Here is a 21,697-nt window from a genome sequence, read left to right as displayed (position 1 = left end):
TTCAGGGAAACACCTTTCGCATGGTTCAAGTCATACCTTACCAACAGAAGTCAGCTTGTAAGGATTGATACAACGATGTCTGCTTGCAAGCCAATAGAATGTGGAGTGCCCCAAGGCTCAGTACTAGGCCTAATTTTGTTTCTTCTAGACACCAGTGATAAAATATGTCTATTTGCAGTCGACACTAGTTTCTCTTGGAGAAACCCTTATCTCATGGCACTTCATAGGACCATTTCTAGTAACACCCTTAAATCATGGTGCGATTCTAATCTTCTCTGTCTCAACCGATATGCGAGAGCTCGCATTTTCGTGGTAGAGAATGATTCATCTTCTGCGACTGGTTTCCCTGATTTTTTGGAACAATTCTGGGGAACAAATGCTATTATACCATTGAGAATCGACAGGCTATGTTGCTCTAGTGGAACGGTAGCGACATATCTAGTTTTGGTGACCATTTGCTTCGAAGTGCCTCAGGTGTGAACAACTTTTGTTGGATAGACTTGAAGGACCCGTATAGTCGATTGTTGCTTAGTTTCAAGTACAAATGCGTAGATACATGATTCGTTGTCTGTTATGAACTTACAGAAGTCTTTTATTTAATTTTTCCAGCATGTCTTTGCACAAATCGACACACCAATCGGTTTTTTTGATCAATCATGTGGTACCCAACGCGAACAAATATTTTTGACAGCCAAATATTCAAGTAATATTGAATGTATGCGAGTAGAATGATGTCCAAGTATGCCTCAATCTCACATGTTACGTGCAGATCTTTCAATATTAGTTTACGCACAGCATCGATTTTTTCTGGTCCAACAGACGGTTTTGGACGACGTTCACGAAATTCATCTTGTAAAGGAGTACGACCACAATTGAATTCGGACAACCAGCGACCAGCTGGTACTTTATCACCAAAAGTCGATGTTATTGGTTTAATTGATGTCGAAAGTCATAGAAAATCATCGCACGAGAAAGTTCGCTATTTAATTTCATTTAATATCCAAGATGAATGACGTGTTCTGAGTACGTTCAACATTTAAAATGTCCAACTTTATGATGTCAGACTTGACATATTCAGATTAGCGTTGTGATATTTCAAAACTCAAGTAGCAACCGTCGTATACATAACAAATGAGCAAGTGATTCGATATGTGGAATGCAACGTCAGATGGTTCATTTAAATGATTGTTTTAAGGGAAGCCGTCTTGGAGCCATGAACGGTAACATTAATAGTGATAATATGATAAAAGTATAGGGCAATATGCATGATCGATTTTCGTCCCTTTCAGAGCTGACTGATTACCCGGAATACTTTATAAAATATGTTGAAACCAGCAAAAAATGAAAATAAAGACCAATATTAAGAATATTGTACTTATAACCGTTAAAAATAATTTGAACAAATTCATTAGTGACGTGAATTGAATTATGAAAAACTGTGGATACAATTTATTATTAATTATTTAATATATTTAATAAATTATTTCCACTCGTCTTAAATCTATCTTGTTTAATGTAAAAATTACTTGGTTAATGGTTTCCTTTCTTTATCGATTATGTTATCCAATTTCCAAGAAGTATGTACCAAATACCCACATTTTGATCATGTTAACAATTAACAAAGATAAAAAGGCAGATACCTATAAACTGTGTATTTCAAAAGTAATTTTTTTCAACCAATCCTGTAGGTATTTTTCATTTCCAATATGTACAGCAAAAAACCGTTTACTAGTTATTATCCCATCACTCACTGAAACGATTCATATCGCAACTTGTCAAATAAGGTAATACGAGCCTTTCAAAAATATTTGTATGTCATGAAGGAAAGCCATTTATAATGGATATAGAAATATGGGTTTTCGTAAGATATTTGTTCTGTCGCTTTTTTCGTTACGTTAGGTCTGTGTCATAAGCAGACAAAAACACGGCGAAGCTCAATTACTTGTCAATGGAAATAACATAGAGAGAGTCAATAAATTTAAATACCTTGGATGTATGTTAAATTAAAAGTGGGATTGCGATAAGGAAGTTTAAAGTATCGTAAGTTCCTAATCCGCCTAGAAGTCTCCATAAGCATAGATTTGGGGTGATAAAATTTTATATTTGCTCAATCCTTTTGTAAGATCGACGGAAGGAGAGGTTCAGGGCGTGAACAACATTTCTGGCTACGGAATATAAGAGGCTGGTGTGGCATTCAATCTTCTTATAAACTGTGATGATTTTTGTTATTGATTTTTAAGTTATCATTTTTTTTGTTAAAGCGTTAGTAAATAAAGTGGTGAGACTTCTTTATCATTCTGGTGACGGTGGATGAGGTTTGGTATGTATGCAACCACTTATTGCGGAAATGGAAAGGGGCAGAGTTCTGAAAAAGTGACTCCACAGATGTAATTAGACAAAAAAGGGTATTGAGAAGAATAAATTGCATGAATGGCGTGTACTTTTGAAAGGAATTGCTTGCAATTACTCAGAGAATTTGAAAAGACATCTATAATAAGCCTAACCTAACCTAATCTAATTTAAGTCAACCTAATTTAACCTAATCAAATCTTACATAACCTAATTTTATTTATTTACAATCTCACCATTTATACAACACTAAAATTACATCTTACATATCTTAAAACTTATCTATTTCTTTTTTCGTGCACCAACGTTGCCATTGGTGCTCAACTACATGGTTGGGTTAGGTTAGCTGAGCCATCCTAGATCAACCTCAACAACGAGTGGCTCTCAAAAACATGTCCTTTATGGAACTTGCCCCTCTAAATTTAAACTCATATATCTGCACCACAGTACCCGGTGTTTCAATCTTTTCCCCCTCACTCTGCTGATTCAGGTACATGTCATAACTTTTCTACATTAAGTACAGAAATTGTACATACTTATTAGTGGTAGTCTATGCCTCTCGAACCATGAACCTGATGCTGCCCTGAGCGCAACTCTTTTTGAAGATTGATGGGGTTAGTGGTATCGATCCTCTATTTATGTCCAACACCATACGCTTGCGATGATGTTGTGATCAAAAACCCAGTTTTTAGATCGGACCGGACAATAGTGCTCCTTGCAACTAATTTTTGCAGATTAAGATTCCCAATAAAAATTATTTTTATCAACAGAAAGTTCCCTTTAGATCCCAACGATGTTTTGATTCAGATTCGCTCTGTTGTGCCTTTACTAAACACAATATTGAAAAATACTTGGTCAACTACAGGGCAAAATGTACTGATTACACAATCAAGGAAAGCCAATTCTATCAACTATTTATATTTATAGAATAAGCACAATTGAAAAAAAAAAACAGATAATATCATGATATAGTTCATTATCGTAGCCATAACCACAAAAGAATTAATTTAACATGTTATACAATTATCTCTGCCGCTGGCATCAATTTATATTTTCAATTATTTTGGTCAGGTGAAAATTGAATTTGTTTGCAATCACAGAACTCTTTTAAACTTCTCTTGCTGATAAATAGTGTAATTAAATCATGAATTGAAATTGATTTACTTCATTTAAAGTAATTGAACTGTAGAAAATTTGCTTTGTAGATTATAAAAAAATTCTCTCTGACCGAGCTGAAATCCCATTAACTTAAATCTTATGAATTATTGATGTTTTATATTCCTCGAATATGTTTCTCTTTGGATTAACTGCCCTTTACTTGGAATCGTCCCAAAATTCTTCACAGTGAATGAAATAACGATTCCAAACTAGTTTTTTGAAACGTATTTGTATTTTTAGAGATAATTTTGAGATAACAACACACAACACAATTGTCGATACTGGGCTCGAACATCTCCACTGGATTCAGACAAAATGAATTCTCAAAAAATTAATGTTTCGGTAGGAATTGACAGGGGAAGATTATTTATTAGTCACTATTTCCTTTGCGAGAATTTAACAGCTGTACGATCTTCGTATGACATTGCTTCCAGACTTAATTGTAACATTTACGGATCCAAATAATAGGGATAACTTGGATCTCAGCATTTAGTTCCAACAAGATGATGTACCACTGCAATGTGATCTCAATGTTCGAAAGTTTGTAGAAAGGTGGATTGAAACACTTGGCCACCTAGGTCACCTGTTTTTGTCCACTAGTGCGTATCTTGGTACCTTCTTTCACATATTTTAGAATAAGTGAGATCAATGTCTCTTCATCTCAGCGATTCTCGGGACAAACTTCTAACCTGGAATCTTCTGAGCTATCCTCGATCATCCCCCTCATAATATATCTGCACTGTGGACATCCTCAACAATGAGTGGCCCTCAAAAGCTCGTCCTTTATGGAAATTGTGCCTCTAAATTTAGTCTCATATATCTGCACCACAGTACCTGGTCCTTCAATCCTTTTCCCGTCACTCTGCTGATTCAGGTACTGCTTTGTTATAACTTCTCTACAGTAAGAACAGGAATTGTACATCAAATTGTACATACTTTTTAAGGATAGTTTATGCCCCTCAAATCATGAATCTGACGCTGCTCTGAGCTCTACTCTTCTTGAAAATGGATGAGGCAAGTGGCATCGATCGATAGGCTTGCCATAATATGAGCATTGGGCCTTCTTACGTAATAGCGGATGTTCCTGAGACTATAGGATGGCATTTTCTTGATCAGAAATCACGTCTTCCATCAATCAGCCTCAAACGACTCCGAATCATATTTTTCGACTAAGTATGAATTAAGACTGATTACCCACATGCTGTCACTGCATAATTGTCTTGAGATGTCTCTAGATGTGAATTTTTTGATCGTATGCAAATAACTTATTCGCTTTCTGATGGATTGGAATAATTGATTTTGTGTTTTAGGTAGTATCTTGTGTATCATTATTGTAAATTGTCTATATTTCATATTTCTGTCAGTTGTATAGATTGTCAACTTTAAACCCTTCAAGTTATCGCCTTCAATTATTCTACACACAAGACGAAGAAACAGCTATGGACAATTGGCTATTACCGTTTACAGCTGAACTATTCGTGTGTCATTTTGTAAAGCAAACTAGGCAAAAATTTCAGAGTACGTTTCCAAGTTATAGTACAGGTAATGGAATGATATTTTCACTATATCCAATATGAAAAAGGCAAACGTAGAAGATTACAATTTGGAACTCAATTTAAAATTTCCATCTACAGAGTTCATAATGGAAAATAATCGACAGTCACCATTTTTGAATACTTTAGTAATTAAGCATAGTAATAGGCTAGAATTTGATGTATTTAGGAAAAAAATCGCTATGCGCAGGTACATCTCGGCTTATTTTTTCCATTGTACCCAACATAAGATGATCAATCTCCATTTTCTGGTATGTCGTTTGATTCATTTTCTACTTAACGTCGAAGGATAACACTCTAGGCTAAAAAGTCTAGGCAACACACCAAACTTATTCAATTAGAAATTTATGCGAATGATCTAGAAAAGAAATAGGAGATCATCATCCTATCCGATAGCCAAGGCAGCCATGAGAGCTTTAAGGTACAATGTCATGAAATCTGAACTTGTTTGATAAGCACGCTAAAACCCTTCATGGGACCTGAACCCTTCTGTGGTATCAGCTATAGAAAAAACAAAAGAAAAAAAATTTTATAAGAAAGTAGATAGAGCAAAAGCTCTATTGGGAAACTATAACCAAAGATCTGCTGAATGTATCAACCTAAGTAAAAGCAATCTACGAATACTACCTGGAGTCCTATCGAGGTACTGTTGCTTCAATAGACACCTAAAGACGTTAGCCTTAGCAGATAGTGCGACCAGCAGATTTTGTCTACCCACATTCTCTCGAAAAGTAAGGAACTCCAGAGAAATACACCTGGGAGCGTATGAAATAGAAGATGAAGATCTGTGGCAGCTGCAGCTACCCCACATTCTGGATTTTCTAGAAGAAGTGGGATTAACAGATCATCTGTAAACACTGGGATCCCCGCAGCATAGGAAAAGTACTTTTATTGAAGATGTAGCTGAACTACACTGAACAGTTATGACAATAGAATTGTAAATAGGTTAATTAATCATCATATGCTTGAGAAATCAAGAGATTCATATGTGAAACCAAGTTTTAAGAAAATTAAAATGAAAAACAGAAAGATTCACTGGAGGAAAAATTTAATATATACTAGTTAAATGATCTGAGTGATATTGATGATATTGCAAGTTCAATCTACTTTTCGTTTGCTCAGAATCTCTAGATCCTATATGGTATCGTTTAAAGCTCATATAAGTAATCTAAGCACAGTTAAACATATTTTCCACTACAATTATTCGTTTAATTCAAATGTCTTTTAACATTATTGGTCTCTTCACCGACCATCACTTAATCACTTACTTTTTGATGATAATATTATGAAATACTTACTTTCCTGGTCGGCACTCATTAACACAAACACCATCATCTTCAAAATGTTTACACACTTTACAATGTTTAGGTGAATTAGGTTTAAAACAGCCTATGCATTCACTATGGCATCTCTCGATTGGCTTCTGGCACTCGTTAGAATTCCAACAATAACCTGAAATAAATTTTACTGGCTATTAAATATGATATAAATTTTTTGGTAACTACTTGAATGTAATAGTAAGAATAATTGAATTAATTTCGTATTGTGTACTGACAGAAAAATTAAATTGAAGAGAAGTTGCTCTCAGTTGGCTGTAGCATTAGGGTTGCCAGGTGTAAACAGGTATATTATTGTTAATTAACTGCATTCACCCGTTTTGTTTACATTGAACATGAAAATTCATGGTTGCCAGTTGTACAATGGTCACAAACAGAGGTTGCCATGATTTTTGTGAACGACTCTCGCTTCAGGTAAGTGGAAGCGCAAGAGAGATATTTGTAAAAAATATAAGAAAAATCGATTTTTGTGACCTTCTACCCCTGACTTTCAAACTTGCGACCATCAAATTATATGTGAATTTTGAAAAGTTTTTACGTGGTAATATACTGGGTATGTCGATTTTCCGAGGTCAACCCTCTTTAATGACTGGACTATTTTGATTTTTTAATAAAAGGTTGTGAAATATGATTATAATAAAATATTCTGTATCATCGCGTCACATTATTTTGAAATCAGCAACGGCATTTGAGTTTCTATCTTTAAATTGATGTAATAATTCAACCATGTAAACATGCGTTGAATTTAATATTTGCAAATTGTTTAGTTCTGAAATTGGATGCTTAAAAGGGACGAATTCTCAGAAATGAAAGGAAATAAAAACAAATTTGCATCAATTGAAGAATGTAGACGACAAACAATATATTAAAGGCAGAAGTATTACCAATATACGACGAATATTTCTGTTATAACCTAAAATATCGTTTAATTGCCAATTAGTGCCAACAGAATATTTTCAAAATATTACGATGAAAGTTCTGAATATCTATGTATCCTTTGACGAACTCCATGAGAAGTTGAAAAAGGGGAATCCAACATCAAAATACTAAAATGAGAAATCTATTCCTTCACGAGAGAAAAACTTGCTCTAACATTGAGGTAATTAGTAAATCAATATAAAATAATTCAATGCTTTCTCTCAATAAAATATGAACCTGCCAATTTTTATTGTTCTTGCCTACCACAATAAAACAAGAAGATATTTTTTTAGCAATTTTTTTATGGTTGAAATTCGGCCAAAATCATAATAATATTACTGGTTTGTTCTTGTCGATGTTCAAATAGTTCGAAGAGCATTTCATAATATTACGTCAAAAGTTTATTAGACCTATTTTATTGTACAGTAAGATTGAAAGGCACTTAGAATCCAAACGATCAATTAAATTGAACAATAAACGAACTGCTTTAGATAAGATTTAGCTGCTGCTTTAGTTTTGTTACTTGTGGCTAAACGTAAACGTAATCGAACACGTTGGTGGTCGAAAAATTGTTACACGAAAAGACAGAAATACACTCAAAAAAATTCAAACGGTCAATAACATTGTACAATTCGTAATATTGCGCAATAAAATTGATTGTCTAGGGGCCGCCTTAGTGTAAGCCTTCTGATTAATCATTCCATTTTTTAAATAATTTCACAATTATATACAATATAAATATAACACTTGTCAATTGTGTTTTGGAAATGCGTAGAACGTGAATTAAAATTATGTTTATTATAATACGACAAACATGACTTTAGGGGTAAAAAATTGTGTATATTTTTATAGTGAAAATTCGGTGACGTTCGCTTATTTAATCAAATTTGATTGGATTAGCTGTAGCCACGATAAGCAAAAAATTTTAGCGTTATTATGTACTTTGTGAAAAAAACCCTCGAAAAGAAAAAGGGGGTCGTGTGGCATCTTGTTTTGAAATTTTAATCACAAAACTTTACGTAGAATGAAGATAATAATATTTAGAATGTATTTTTCAAAGTACTTCACAATTAAATTAAATGTTCAAATTCTTGACAATAACCGAGGCGATTTTGGAATTCTAGTACAACTTTTGTATGACCTCAGGGGTTATCTTGTTTATTTCTTCCATTATCCTAACTTTTAAATCAGCAAAATTATCAGTTCTATTAAAATATACTTTAGAAATAAATAGGTATTTTCGGGCGGATGTAATTTGGGCGCTAAAAGATTAATCTACTTTTTACAACATGTAAACTAGGCGCCAAGACGGAAGGGTCATTTTAATCCTATGTGTATTTTGGGCGCTAACCGACTGTAGTATATGATTTATGAAATACAGTTATTTATTAAATCACCGACATTTATAATAAGATATATTTTTGTATTTTTAGATTTTCCTATAAGAGAAATGACCTATTATCACTTAAGGTCTGAAAAAATTTACCGTTAGAGGGGGCTACTTGGCACTTTTTTTAAATGAAAAATCTGCCCTTAATAAAGTTTCCTCACAACATTTTTTGTAACACTCTACAGAATAAAGTAAATTTTATATTATTTATATTTTTATTTAGTACTTAAGTACATATTACATATAAAATAAGAGATTTACATAACCTAACCTAACCTAACCTAACCTACTTAAATCTATCAACTTTCTTTTATGACTCGACCTACCTGCACTTCTTAGCGCCGAAAATACATGTAGGATTATCTACCCTTCTTGGTCAAACAGGTAAAGAAGGATGGTTAGCGCCCAAATTACATCCGCCGGTATTTTCGTATCTGTTGTGCTAAACACTAGGAAAAGATCTTTGAAGATACTAAAATATCAGTCAAAAAGCCAAATATGTAAACAATTTATATAAATCTAGTAGGCTGCTGTCATTTAGGTTTTTAAAGTTACTAAAAGAGGTCAGTATAATATTTGTGCGCGTATTAAATTAGTACCTTCAGTTTTTCTACATAACCAGTGAATTTCGGCCCGTAATCAGCTCTAAAAAATTGTCTTCAGTATAGTTATTTCAATTAATTATTTTTCCAGCAATTGCAAACACGCCCTTTAGTCATATAATAAATATATGATAATGTCGTTTTCTGAATATGTCCAAACTTACCATCAAGAATGTTTCGAACTAAGTGATTAAAAAAAAAGTTGTATGTACAGGGTGTCCTACTCTGAAAATTTCTATGTTTGGGTTTACGGATACGATCTTTTCAACTAAAATATTTCAAAATTTTAGTATATTTTTGTCTGAAAATTTTTTTCAAAAAATGCATACTTTTTGGGTAATCAATTTTTTTGTAAAAAATTTACCGATGCAGACCGTTATAAATTATTTTTTTACGACGATACCCTTAAAGATATTAAAATCTTTGTTTTGTTGTTTGTTTTGAATCTATATTGAGAAATTTTTCATTTCATACATGTGTATAAAAAGTGTTGAAAATTTAACTTCATAAATATCAAATTTATTTATTTTTTTAAATAGAACCACCCGGTTTTTTCTACTTTAATGCAATCAGGGGTGAAAAATAAGAAAAATCCATGTATACGCAAACCTTACCGTTATATTAAATGTTTTCTGTAAATTTTTAGAGATGCAGGTATGCTCTAAATTTTATTTATTCGTTATTAAATTGAGAACGAGCCATTTTAACGATTTTCTAAAGTATCAACAATTGACTAATAAGTGTCATTTACTACAAAACATACTAAAAGTATACATAAAAAATTAAATCTTGTTGAAAAATACAATAATAATTTAAAACCTCAATTATCTCGGAAACGACTAAAAGTTGGAGAGGATTAGTAAATACAATTTGACTTTTTTTACAGATCTTGACAAGATACAGAAAAATACTTTTTTAATTATTAGTGCTTGTATCAACGGGTTAAAATAAAATTTAGACCTCAACTGAATCTCTAAAAATTTACAGAAAACTTTTAATATCTGGATAACGGTAATTTGCCTTATTTTTCACAACTGAATGCATTAAGGTAGAGAAAACCGGGTGATTTTTTTCAAAAAAATAAAGTAATTTGATATTTATGAAGTTAAAATTTGAACACTTTTTATATACATTCTGTGCAAAATAAAGAATTTTTCAACATAAATTTAAATACGTCTATAGAATCAAATACTTCTGACCTTGCTAAAGCAACCGAACAGAAACCATTTTCATATCTTTAAGGATATCCTCGTAAAAAAATAATTTATAAGGGTCTGCAACGGTTAATTTTTTTTACAAAAAAATTTATATACTCAAAAAATACGCATTTTTCGACCAAAGTCTTTAGACAAAAGTATACTATAATTTCACGTAGATGTAAAAAAATGTATTGATATACATGGTTTTCCATTTAAATTAACAGAGTTACATTCGCCTTCCGGTAGAACCGGAAGTTGGCCATCTTTGAAAATGTTTTAGTTAAAAACATCGTTTCCGAAAACCCAAACGAAGAAATTTTCATGATTTTACTGTGAGTATTTTGCCATATACAGATAGTTTTAACTCGTCGTGGTACAACCTGTATAATGACATTAACATTAAAGCAGCTTTAGAAAATAAATCTGATAATTTCCACATTGACATCAGATATTCCTTACTAGCCGTGAATATTGGCATCAGCCGAGCCTGAAAACGTAGCATGGATTGATTATGTTACCGCTTGGTGTTTTCAACTCAAACATGAAACTGATTCTGATCCAACTGATTACTTTAAAAGTAGAGTCGTGGTTTTGTATTCGCTAGCACTAGATAAAGTAATTATTTACAATCACGATTGTTTGTTTAGTAGTTGAAATCGGACAATTGGACAAACATTGATTTTCCCACAGCATTTCAACAGAGTAAATGTTCATAAGTTTATTCATAGTTTTGTATTTTCAAAATTCCATGGAACTTCTATATCTATCTGTACTCGCGTGAATATTGTCAAAATAAAAGATATTAAAACAGATTCATCTTCAACGAATAGAAAGAAATGAATAGTTATTATACTCGTATTCATAAAATTATCTCTAGCTGAGATTTTTGGATTTCAATTATTCATATTGACGTGTTTATTATTACCACCAGGTACACTTCAGCTTCGTTTCTGAAGAAGATAACTTGGTTATGGAAAACGTGTAATTGTGTGTGTTGGTAATAGTAAACAATAAGTTCTGTATTATACAGAATGACAATTTGAAAAATTTCCACTCATAAATCCGTTTTATTTGATAAGTGGCAATATTTAATGTTCGATAGAACTCAAATCTTGAATTGAGATTTCTGTTTACAATGTTTTTAGATTATTATTATTATAAATCACATTTTGAACTAAGAACTACCTCGCCTACATCAATATGCATTGATAAAAATGGTTAATAGACTAGATTTCAACCCCAGAACAAGAATTGAAAATCTTTTCTAAATGTATATAGATTATTCTCTTTTTTCTTTTTATTCTACTAAGAAAATTCTCGACCAAAAACTTCACTTTTAAATTAATCAGAATGTTGTCCAGTTTTATATGAATAGTCTGTTTACGAAATTCCTTTAAGACGTTTTAAAACATCCCCGGAAATTGACCGAATACTATTTCATCAAGTCTTTTCAGATATCAGCAAATTGGATTTTATAAACAACAGATTTAGAACGAGAACAAAGAAGTTAAATTCAGTGATTTCGAGGCCAACCGACGTCTTCCTTTCTGACATATTTATCCGGGAATCTCCCATTTAACCACTGTCGGACGAGAAGGAATTGATAATGGGGAACACCGTGTTTTTGGAAATTAAACAGATCATTCTATAAAAGTCCAGAGATCTTGATAAGAATTTAGAGAGCTGTATCTTGAAAGTCGTAGAGCAAAAATATGATAATGTGCAAGTGCAATGTAGACAAAAGAGTAGGCAATAGAGAAAAAAAAAATCCCCAAATATTAGCTCATCAAATTTTAGAGACAACCTAACCTAACCTAACCTAACCTAACCTAACCTAACCTGAAACATGTCGATTTTTATTCTTAAATTGACAATTGAATTATGAGGACCCCCTTGAAAATTTTGAATAAGAAAGGGGGTCGTGTAGCACCTTCTTGGAAAAGGATTTTAGACTGCTGTTCAGCAATGTAAAGTTTTTTGTATTTAGTGCAATCATAACTGAGAAAATTAATTTTTAAGCTGTAAAATTTTTACAATCTCGCTTGAGAATATTGTCATTGTGTTAGCAATTCACTACCTAAACATTTCACAGGTGAGTTTGTATGTAGGTTAATCATTTTACGCCAGGTGTTTTTAAATTAAATTTTTAGAAGAAGTTGAATTTCATATGAATGACATCTGCTCCCATTGTGCATTTCTGTGGGTTTCTTTTTGTTATTTAATTTTTATTTATCAAATATATGTAATATTATATATCAAATCTCAGAAATGTTAATTTTTAAAAATTGTGTTTCGAAATTTTGATTGTAGGATTGAAGACTAAAAATTATTTATGACGCCAAGCTAACCAAAAAATTTAAAAAACCTTAATCAGACTTTTCAGTCACATTAGTGATTAGGTTGTTTCTTTTTATGTTACAGAGTAACCAGATTAAAATATACTTCGACATTTTTCAAAATTAAACTCTAAAGTCAACATCACAACATAATTTCCATGAGGGCTTGGAGGAAAAGGGGAATAATATTATTTAGAAATTGTTAATTTATATACAAAGATTGATTTATGATGAAAAATCGAGTACTGATTAAGATAAATGTCTCTACAAAGTTTGAATAATGTTTTAAGGCAAGTATTTTGTTGACTTTTTCTCTGGTTCACAATATGTGTGACTATTTAAGTTGCGAACCTCACATTTTCTTCATTAGGAAACGTTTAGTTGCAAAATGCTAGTATAAATCAATGTATGACTGCAGTTTTTGTTTCATTTCGAAGAACCATAACTATTTTTGCGAATTTGTCCACCGACCCTAGACCTCTATTATATGATTAAAAACTAAAGTGGTGGATGCGGCGACTTCAGTTCCTTACATTATGTAATAATATAAATACGGCGGTAATTTATTTATATAGTTTTTATAACCTGTTTTCAGTATGTTGTAGACGTTTTTTTACAGTCAATTCATGGAAAGGCTTTTCTATTTTTTCATGGTAAATTAGAGATTACGAATATTGAGGATAATTGCCGCATTGCCAGTTCGCCCTTAAATTATTGCGGAATGCGAGAAAAGATGATATGAAATGATTGTGCATTTTTTTGCATTGTAAAATATTGAGCCATTAACTAATTCTGAACGTGGAGTAGTATAAGTGTTTAGTAGGAAGTTAGAGCCTAGTTTACTGAATAGTTAAGTCTTATTGGATAATTTATTGAAAAGTGAATAATATGACGCAAGGGAATAGTAAAAAAATACTAGCAATACGAAATATCAGAGTATTCACATTCAATTCAATTATTCGCATGGTATCTATCTTATATAATTGATATCTTCATATCTTTCCCGGATTATGAGTTATAATTACGAGGATGTGAATCTCCAGTTGCACTACTAAAAAAATTTGATTGACCTATTTTTATTTAGGTATCTATGGAAATGCATTTGAAATGTAATTTCTATAGCCACATCTGAATCTTTGAATTTTAATGAAAATGCAAAATAAAATTGGAAATTCAAATGAGGGAAAACAACTTCCCAGAGTGTGCGTATGATATCAGACAGATAATTAGTTTTATCAGTGTAGACTTTACCCTTGAGGGAGCCTAATTACGTGTTATTTACATAGTTAGAACATGTGTAAGTGGGCGTATTTGTGATCGTCTCTAAATAATGGGTTGTATATAACGGGTTAAATTATATGAAATTATAGGGGATTTTAGTGCACTATTATTTGATTCTAAATCAAGATTATTGGAGTAATAGAATAATTTGATAATTTACGGAGCTAAATCAAATCTTTAGAGAGTTAATCAATAATTTTTTCATACTTGTTTAGAATTACACCATATTTAAAGTTATGGCAAAGGTGTGGGGTCCAATTTGATAATTCATGTAAATCAGAGGTGTCAATTTTGCAGAGGGCCATATAATATAATAATAATCCTCCTCCCTCGCTAGAGGATACGGCACGCATAACTTTTGGGACAGGAAGAGAAATAAATACTATTTTCTTGTGTAATTTTTAAAAAAATTGAAACATTTATTACATGTTTGTCGTACTATTAATAAGGACGAAAGCGAATAACATTATGGGGTCTGACTATTAAATAACGAGACTGTTTACGAAAAAAGGTTTTATTATGAGAATTATTCTACATCCTAATGCTCCACTTCAATATACCCTCCCCCCCTCGCCTCACACCATACCATACGGTTTTTTCATTGATCAAAGCAGTGCTGGAAATCTTCTTTGGTGAGTGCCTTTAGGAGCTCTGCAGTTTTTTGCTTTACCGCTTCCATCGAATCAATAGAGTCCCTTTCAAAGCAGAGTAAGTAATTTGAGATTGATCGTTTCGTTTCAAACCGCTACTGCACAAATACTATAATAGTGATGGAAACGTGTTTTGGGACGTGCATAGACAAGATATCTAGATACCAAACTCACTACTCGTTTTTCACCCCACCCATCTAGGGTGCCCTCTAGACGGGCGGTCTCATTATTTAATAGCTAGACCTCGTATGACATAATGCCAAGTCCTGTTTTCTTCACTAATATGTTTTATTTTTTTTCATTTTTTATGAGTTTATTATTGCTTTTCTTTTTTCTATTTAAAACGTCTTTGGTACTGGCTGATTCAGACTCCGCGTGCGACCTTTCATGCCCTAGATGTAAGAGAGGACTTGCGAAAGGTTAAGTTTTGAAAAAGCAAATAGGCTAAGAAAATCTTTTAAAAAAAAACAGATTTTTCGATAAAGTGTGTTTCATGTCACAAATATGAAAAAAATTATTGCATAGAGTTGTTTACAATGAACATCTAGGTCCATATACCAAATTTAGAAATAAGTTATCAACCAACTGAAATGTTGAATTTTCATTATAATAAGAAATTCACACGTGTTACCAGTGGCCTAACACTAATTAATGTTAATCAAATAAATAGCTGTATCTATAATAACTTTTTCTCGTATAATTTGCTATAAAAAATCAACTTTACTGTAGAGAAAAATAGGTTTTGAAAATTTTCCACTAATTACTTTTTCAAAATCAAAATTATCTTGAAAATTAGGCCTTAATCCATTAAGGCCTAATATGCAGAGTCATTTGCAGATGGCACTGAAAGTACGTCCCTCTAGAGTCTAGAGGAACAAACTTGTATCTTCGGATTCTCACTCCAGCGCGACTCGCGAAAGCGAACACCTGTTTGTGGACGCTGCGAAGTACCAACGTTAATATAAAAATAAATAATGTTTTCAAACTACCAATGTTAAGTAGCTTAGTTTGTTCATATATTAATATTTATATTTTTATTAGGTGTAAATAATATATTTTATTTGAGTACGATATACGTGAATGATATAACGTTTTTGTTCACTCAATGGCCCCTCAGTGATCTATCGATTTATTCACTGTTGCTAAACTGCTAGAGGAAGCCGAAAATTTGGACTAGATTGTTCTCTAGTTCTTCCACACGGCACATACATAACAGCCCTGAATATAAAGAATCAATTTATCAAGGAAGGAAAAACCAAGAAATTACCATAGAAAGTCGAGGTCCTTAGGCAATATGTTGTGCAAACACTGCTATTTTCACAAACTATATCTTTTTTTTATTATATTTTAATAACTTTTATTATCTCAATGAAATTGATAGATGAACTTACACAGATAAATTTCGGAGCAACAGAAACAGTAAGGGAAAACAAAACTATAAAAGGCATATTAGTTGACTCAATAATGATGAATCAGTGTTGAGTCCATGTAAAATATTTTCGGTCAGAAAACAAATGAATCTTTTCAATATGCCCTATGATACTACAGATTCATCCAATGTATTCATCAATTTTTGGAAAATTTGTGATCGATCTTCGCAAGCTTCAGTTTCTAGCTGCAGTTTATACATAATGGGTTTCAATCTGACGTAATGATGAATATCTGTTTTGGTCAGCACGGGGCAAAAGAATCTGACTTTTATAAAAGTTGCTAAGGATCAAAGATCACATGAACAGCTAAAAATTGATTGATTTTAGTGAACTAACTTACCATTGCATCTTTCAGGACATTCTTCGCACGTTACATTAGTTGCAGTTTTTGTGAAATTTACAGTATTCACTCCCAAATTTTGCCAATTAATTGTATTCACAAAACATATATTTGGACAATTATCGATTTTCACTGCTCCTCTTGCAATTGAAAGGAGATTTGTTGTTCCAATCTGAAAATGAAATTATTACATTAATTTTCTTTTTTTATACATGTAGGTTATAAATGTAATTAAAACCACGACTTTTCACTGACTCTCTAGGTCTAGTGAACAAAATTCATTCAATTGACGACTTTTACTATGGTCTCTAAAACTCAAGTGTTTTTAACGTTATAAAAACCTCATAAAACACACATATTTATTAATTTGGTGAGTTTCAGCCAGGATCTCAAAATGTTGAGTTTATACCCCTTGTAGATCCCAAAAATGATGGATTCAAATACCTTAGAGAAGTCTTACCCCAGTTAAGTGATGCCAAATTAAAGGAAGGTATTTTTATTGGGCCAGAAATAAGAAAATTGCTAAACGATGACAATTTTGTACAAAAGCTCACCAGACAGGAACTTAGAGCATTGAAGGCATTGGATCCAAGAAAAGTTAGTTGATGAACTTCTAGAGGCCTACAAATCCCTGGATGCTAGAATGTCATTTCCTACATTCAGCCCTGTCAGTGATGAACAGGGTGAAAAATTCCACCAAGATACGAGGATTTATTGAAAAATTCTTAGCCTACTATAGAACCAAGCAAAATTTCAATTTCAAAATATTGTATTACTCAACTTTGCAATCTGCAGCATGCATAGACCTTTAAAAAAAATGTTTCTTCTTGCTCTGCAAACCAGACCTCCACAGCTTTTATTACCTCGTTGGAAGAAAATTTACGACCTCTTAAACTTTTTTTCAGTTAAGGAAAGAGATGATAGTCGGACGGAGTCAAATATGGTGAATAAGGGGATTGTTCTAGTAATTCAAACCCCAAATCACGAATTTTTTTTCATGATAACATGAGATTTCTAAGCAGGGGCGTTGTCTTGCAAAAACAAAACACCTTTGGACAGCTTTCCGCGTCTGTTGTCTTTAATTTTTTCCCTTAGAGTGGTCAGTAGTATCGAATAGTAATCTACAGTTATTGTTCTGCACTTATCCAAAAAATCAATAATGATTACTCCATGGCAATCCCAAAAAACTGAAAGCAAGAACTTTTCCAGCAGATGTTTGGACACGAAACTTCTTAGGTCTTGGAGAAGCAGAGTGTCTCCATTCCATCGATTGTTGCTTTGATTCTGGATCGTAGAAATGTACCCAAGTCTCATCCATGGTAACAATTCGATTTAAGAAGTCTACATCGTTTTCAAATCGAGCACAGATTGAAGACGATGCTTCTACCCTTGCACGCTTTTGGTTAACATTCAAAAATTTGGCGATCCATTTTGCAGCAATTTTTCTCTTGTCCAAATTGACGTGAACTATATGGCCAGAAACTGGCCTTCCCGATCGGTCATCAACTACAATGAAAAATTTACCTCTTTTGAAGCTTGCAGTCAAATTTTTCATGGTCGTATACGAAGAACATTGATCACCAAGGGTATTAAGCATATCTTCGTAAATCTGCTTACCTCTTAACCCTTTTAAATACAGATACTTGATAATGGCTCTATACTCCAATTTTTCGATTTTCACAATTTCGGTGGACATCTTTTTTCTTTTAATTTATTGCGTAACTCTGGTTTACTATTATGACGTCAAACTTTACACTGACACTTCTAATAAGTTATTGTTCGTTCCTATGGTAACGCAATATTTTGTTTATGCATGGAACTGGTCTAGGCTAACTAGATATCAATACATCCTCGTATTTGAACAATGAAAATGCGGTGTCAAGGACGATGGGATTCGGCCATGATGGGTGATTACTGTTGGTTTTTAAAAATAGTGCAACCTCTCATAAAAGGAAAAGGTAAAGCTAATTAATATTTAATTTTTTCAAAATTTTTATTTTTAATAGATGTGAGGCATGTTTATTAGATGTAAACTATAAATATTGTCCATGCATGAATATGGTGCTAAAAACCTTACGTGCTGCAATTATTTTTTTCATATTTTCGTGTTTGTATAGGTCTATTTTATCACAATATGCTATTCATTCTTGTGTTACTACAAAAAAGTTTGGAAGGCTGGAACCTATAAAATAGGACAATAGCTTCCTTATTATCGTAATAACACTTTGGATCAACAGGTTATTGACCACTAAAAACGCCTCGTCGGTCCCCCCGTCGGAATTAGCACTATACGACTTTTGGCTCTTCTCAGGACAACGTTAGGATAAGTGTATTACTAGTCAAATTAAGAACTTTGAAGGAAATTAATCTACATTCCATTCACTAATATGATTATAGACTAATGAAGACATATTTCAAAACTCAATATTGATTGGAGAAATAACAAGAAACGTAATTCTATTCTTACGATAAATCCTTCTACATCATTTACATATATTGAGCAGGACAACATAAATTCCATTCGAGTTATACAATCAATGTATTACTACGTTGAATTACTGACTTATTTGATGCCAATTATTACATTTACAATCATTTAATGTCTTAAATTGAAAACTAATAATAAATCTGTTTTCTATAATATTTACAACAATCGAATTATACGGCTACAAATTATCTACAATGTATGTAATGAACTTTGACAAGGAACATATCTTAGTAGTTAAAAGTAATAAAAATAAACAGGAAAAGGTGTATGTATATATCATCTGACATTGCGATAAACAAATTCAAGTTCAAGTTGAACATACATTGTTAGGGATTTTACATAATACTTATAGTATAGGTCACAGGACACTATCACATTCTAATTAATTAGAGAATATTTCAGTATATTTCATTGTTCCATGTTTATGTATATCGATAACTTTTATTTCTCATTGCGAAATTTCAAGAAGGAGAAGAAGAAGAAGAAGAAGAAAAAGAAGAAAAAGAAGAAGACGAAGAAATTGTAATAACCGAACTAGAAGAGGCTAAAAAATTATTGAAAAATGGAAAAGCCCCAGGACATGACGAAATAACGTCTGAAGTGAAGTGAAAAAGAGGAAATACCGAAGGATTGGGAAATGGGTCTAATATTAGCAAATTATAAATGAAAGATTAAAAGAGAAAGTAGAACACATACTAACAGAAGCACAGAGTGGATTCCGGAAAGGACGCAGCCCCCAAGACCATATTTTTACATTAAAACATATAATCGAGAAGGAAACAGCTAACACACAAAATTCGTATCTTGCCTTTTTAGACCTAGAAAATGCATTTGACATTGTACCCATAGGACGCAGATACGGGAAAGTCTATATAGAAGAAATGTAAACGAAAAGCTCATTAGAAAAATTAAAGCAATGTATAAAAGAACGAACAATTATATGATTAGTAAAAATATGAGTTCAGATACATTTTTGATACACGAGGGACTACTGAAGCAAGGAGGTGGGCTAAGCCCAACACTATTTATTATATTTATGGACGATATTATCCAAGAGTGTAGCCCAAAACATCGAAATATCATATGTCGGATACCACAATATGCAAAGAATACAAGTATGAGAATGCGAATTTGCTGATGACATCGTCATAATGGCAAACACAAGAAAAAACCTACAAAAGAATATCAACATATGGAATGATTCGCTGAGGAATCATGGAATGAAGATCAACGTGAAAAAATCAAATATGATGGCAATTACAGGAATAAATGAATCGGGGATAAAACAAGTAAATGATTACCAATATTTAAGGTTTAGGGCAGGCAGGAATTAGAAATTAATACACGAATTGACAAAGCCATTAAATGTTATTAAGCAATGAATAACAAATTTATTAACAGAAAGGAAATACGTAGGACAACAAAAATGAAAGGATTAATACTCACCATTGGATGCGAGGCAAGGGTCTTAAACGACAGACAGAAGATGTCTGACGGAGATGAAATACCTGAGAGGAGTGGATGGGATAACCAGGAAAGATCGTATTAGAAGCCAGACAGTAAGAGCTGAGTTTAAAGTAGAAACCGTATTGGATTTTATAAAAAAAGAGGCGACTGAGTAGGAGGGGGCACTTACACAGAATTAAGAATACCAGAGTAGTGAAACAAGTATGGCAGGCAAGACCAGAGAACAAATGAAAAAGAGGGAGTCCAAAAATTACTTGGGACGAAACAATTGCGAAAATATTTAAAAAGAGAAATCTGACGTGGAATGAAGCAAAAATAAAAAAGAATGGTGGAAATTCGTACATGGAAAAGAGGAAAATACCTCCCAATACCATACTATATGGTAGAAGGGATTTTGATTATATATGTATATATACGAGATTTCAAATACATTTTGTGTCAAAAATTGATCAGAAATTGGAATTGGAACAGTTTGTTAATCATTCTCAAATTTAATAAAGTTGCCTCAAGATTACTTTTAATGCCTATTTGGCTCATATTTTATCATGGTTTGATAGAATCTAGGATTATTCCTATCCTACTTTTAGCCAAAATGTTACAATGAATAAAGTTCACATTATTATTATATAGAGAGAGTTTAGTTGGGTATTGTTTTGGTGGGATGAGGATGTGTGGGGGGTCAATAGAAGCTTAACCTCAAGTTTGTAGGGTCGCCACACTTGTCCCCCGACCGCCATCTTGAGAAAAAGGGGTGCAAACATCTTTTTCGCGATATCTCTGAAACTATGCGTCTTACAAAAATTCGTAGAGACTTAATTTGTTGCAAATTGATTTGACTACAAATTTGTAATTAAAGAAGAAATAAGTAAAAAATTTTCATAGACATTTTCTTTTTTGCTCTATAACTTTTACATAAAAATTACCTCAGACCAATGTTGTGGATGATCTTTTGTTACAGCTCTCCAAAATTGAACGGGTTTGTCAATGCTCATGAGAATGAGTTATGTATAAATATCTTAGAACACAGAATTTTCTGTTCGGCCAAAATCCCCCGTTAGAAATAGTTAGGAAAACACATCCCAACGAAACCGCCACAACCCCGGCCCTGCAGAGGAGCTATTCCTATATCAGGGCCTACTCAAACAAACCACATTCTTTACAAAAATTCTCCTTATCCTAGCAAACTTTAACCAACGATC

The 21,697-nt window shown here is 32.6% G+C and overlaps 1 protein-coding gene across 1 annotated transcript in view; it reads right to left on the bottom strand.

Moving 5' to 3' along the window:
* The window catches only part of LOC130894161 (insulin receptor-like), a 192,126-nt gene that overhangs the window by 30,501 nt on the left and 139,928 nt on the right, over window positions 1–21,697 (bottom strand). Inside the window, exons 2-3 of the mRNA XM_057800779.1 lie at window positions 16,544–16,715; window positions 6,359–6,512 (exon numbers count right to left, since the gene is read on the bottom strand). Coding sequence (XP_057656762.1) covers window positions 6,359–6,512; window positions 16,544–16,715 — 326 coding nt within the window. The remainder of the gene's footprint in view (window positions 1–6,358; window positions 6,513–16,543; window positions 16,716–21,697) is intronic.

The sequence above is a fragment of the Diorhabda carinulata genome, chromosome 5 (assembly GCF_026250575.1).
Source record: "Diorhabda carinulata isolate Delta chromosome 5, icDioCari1.1, whole genome shotgun sequence".
Lineage (NCBI taxonomy): Eukaryota > Metazoa > Arthropoda > Insecta > Coleoptera > Chrysomelidae > Diorhabda > Diorhabda carinulata.
This window is presented reverse-complemented; position numbering and strand designations above follow the sequence as displayed.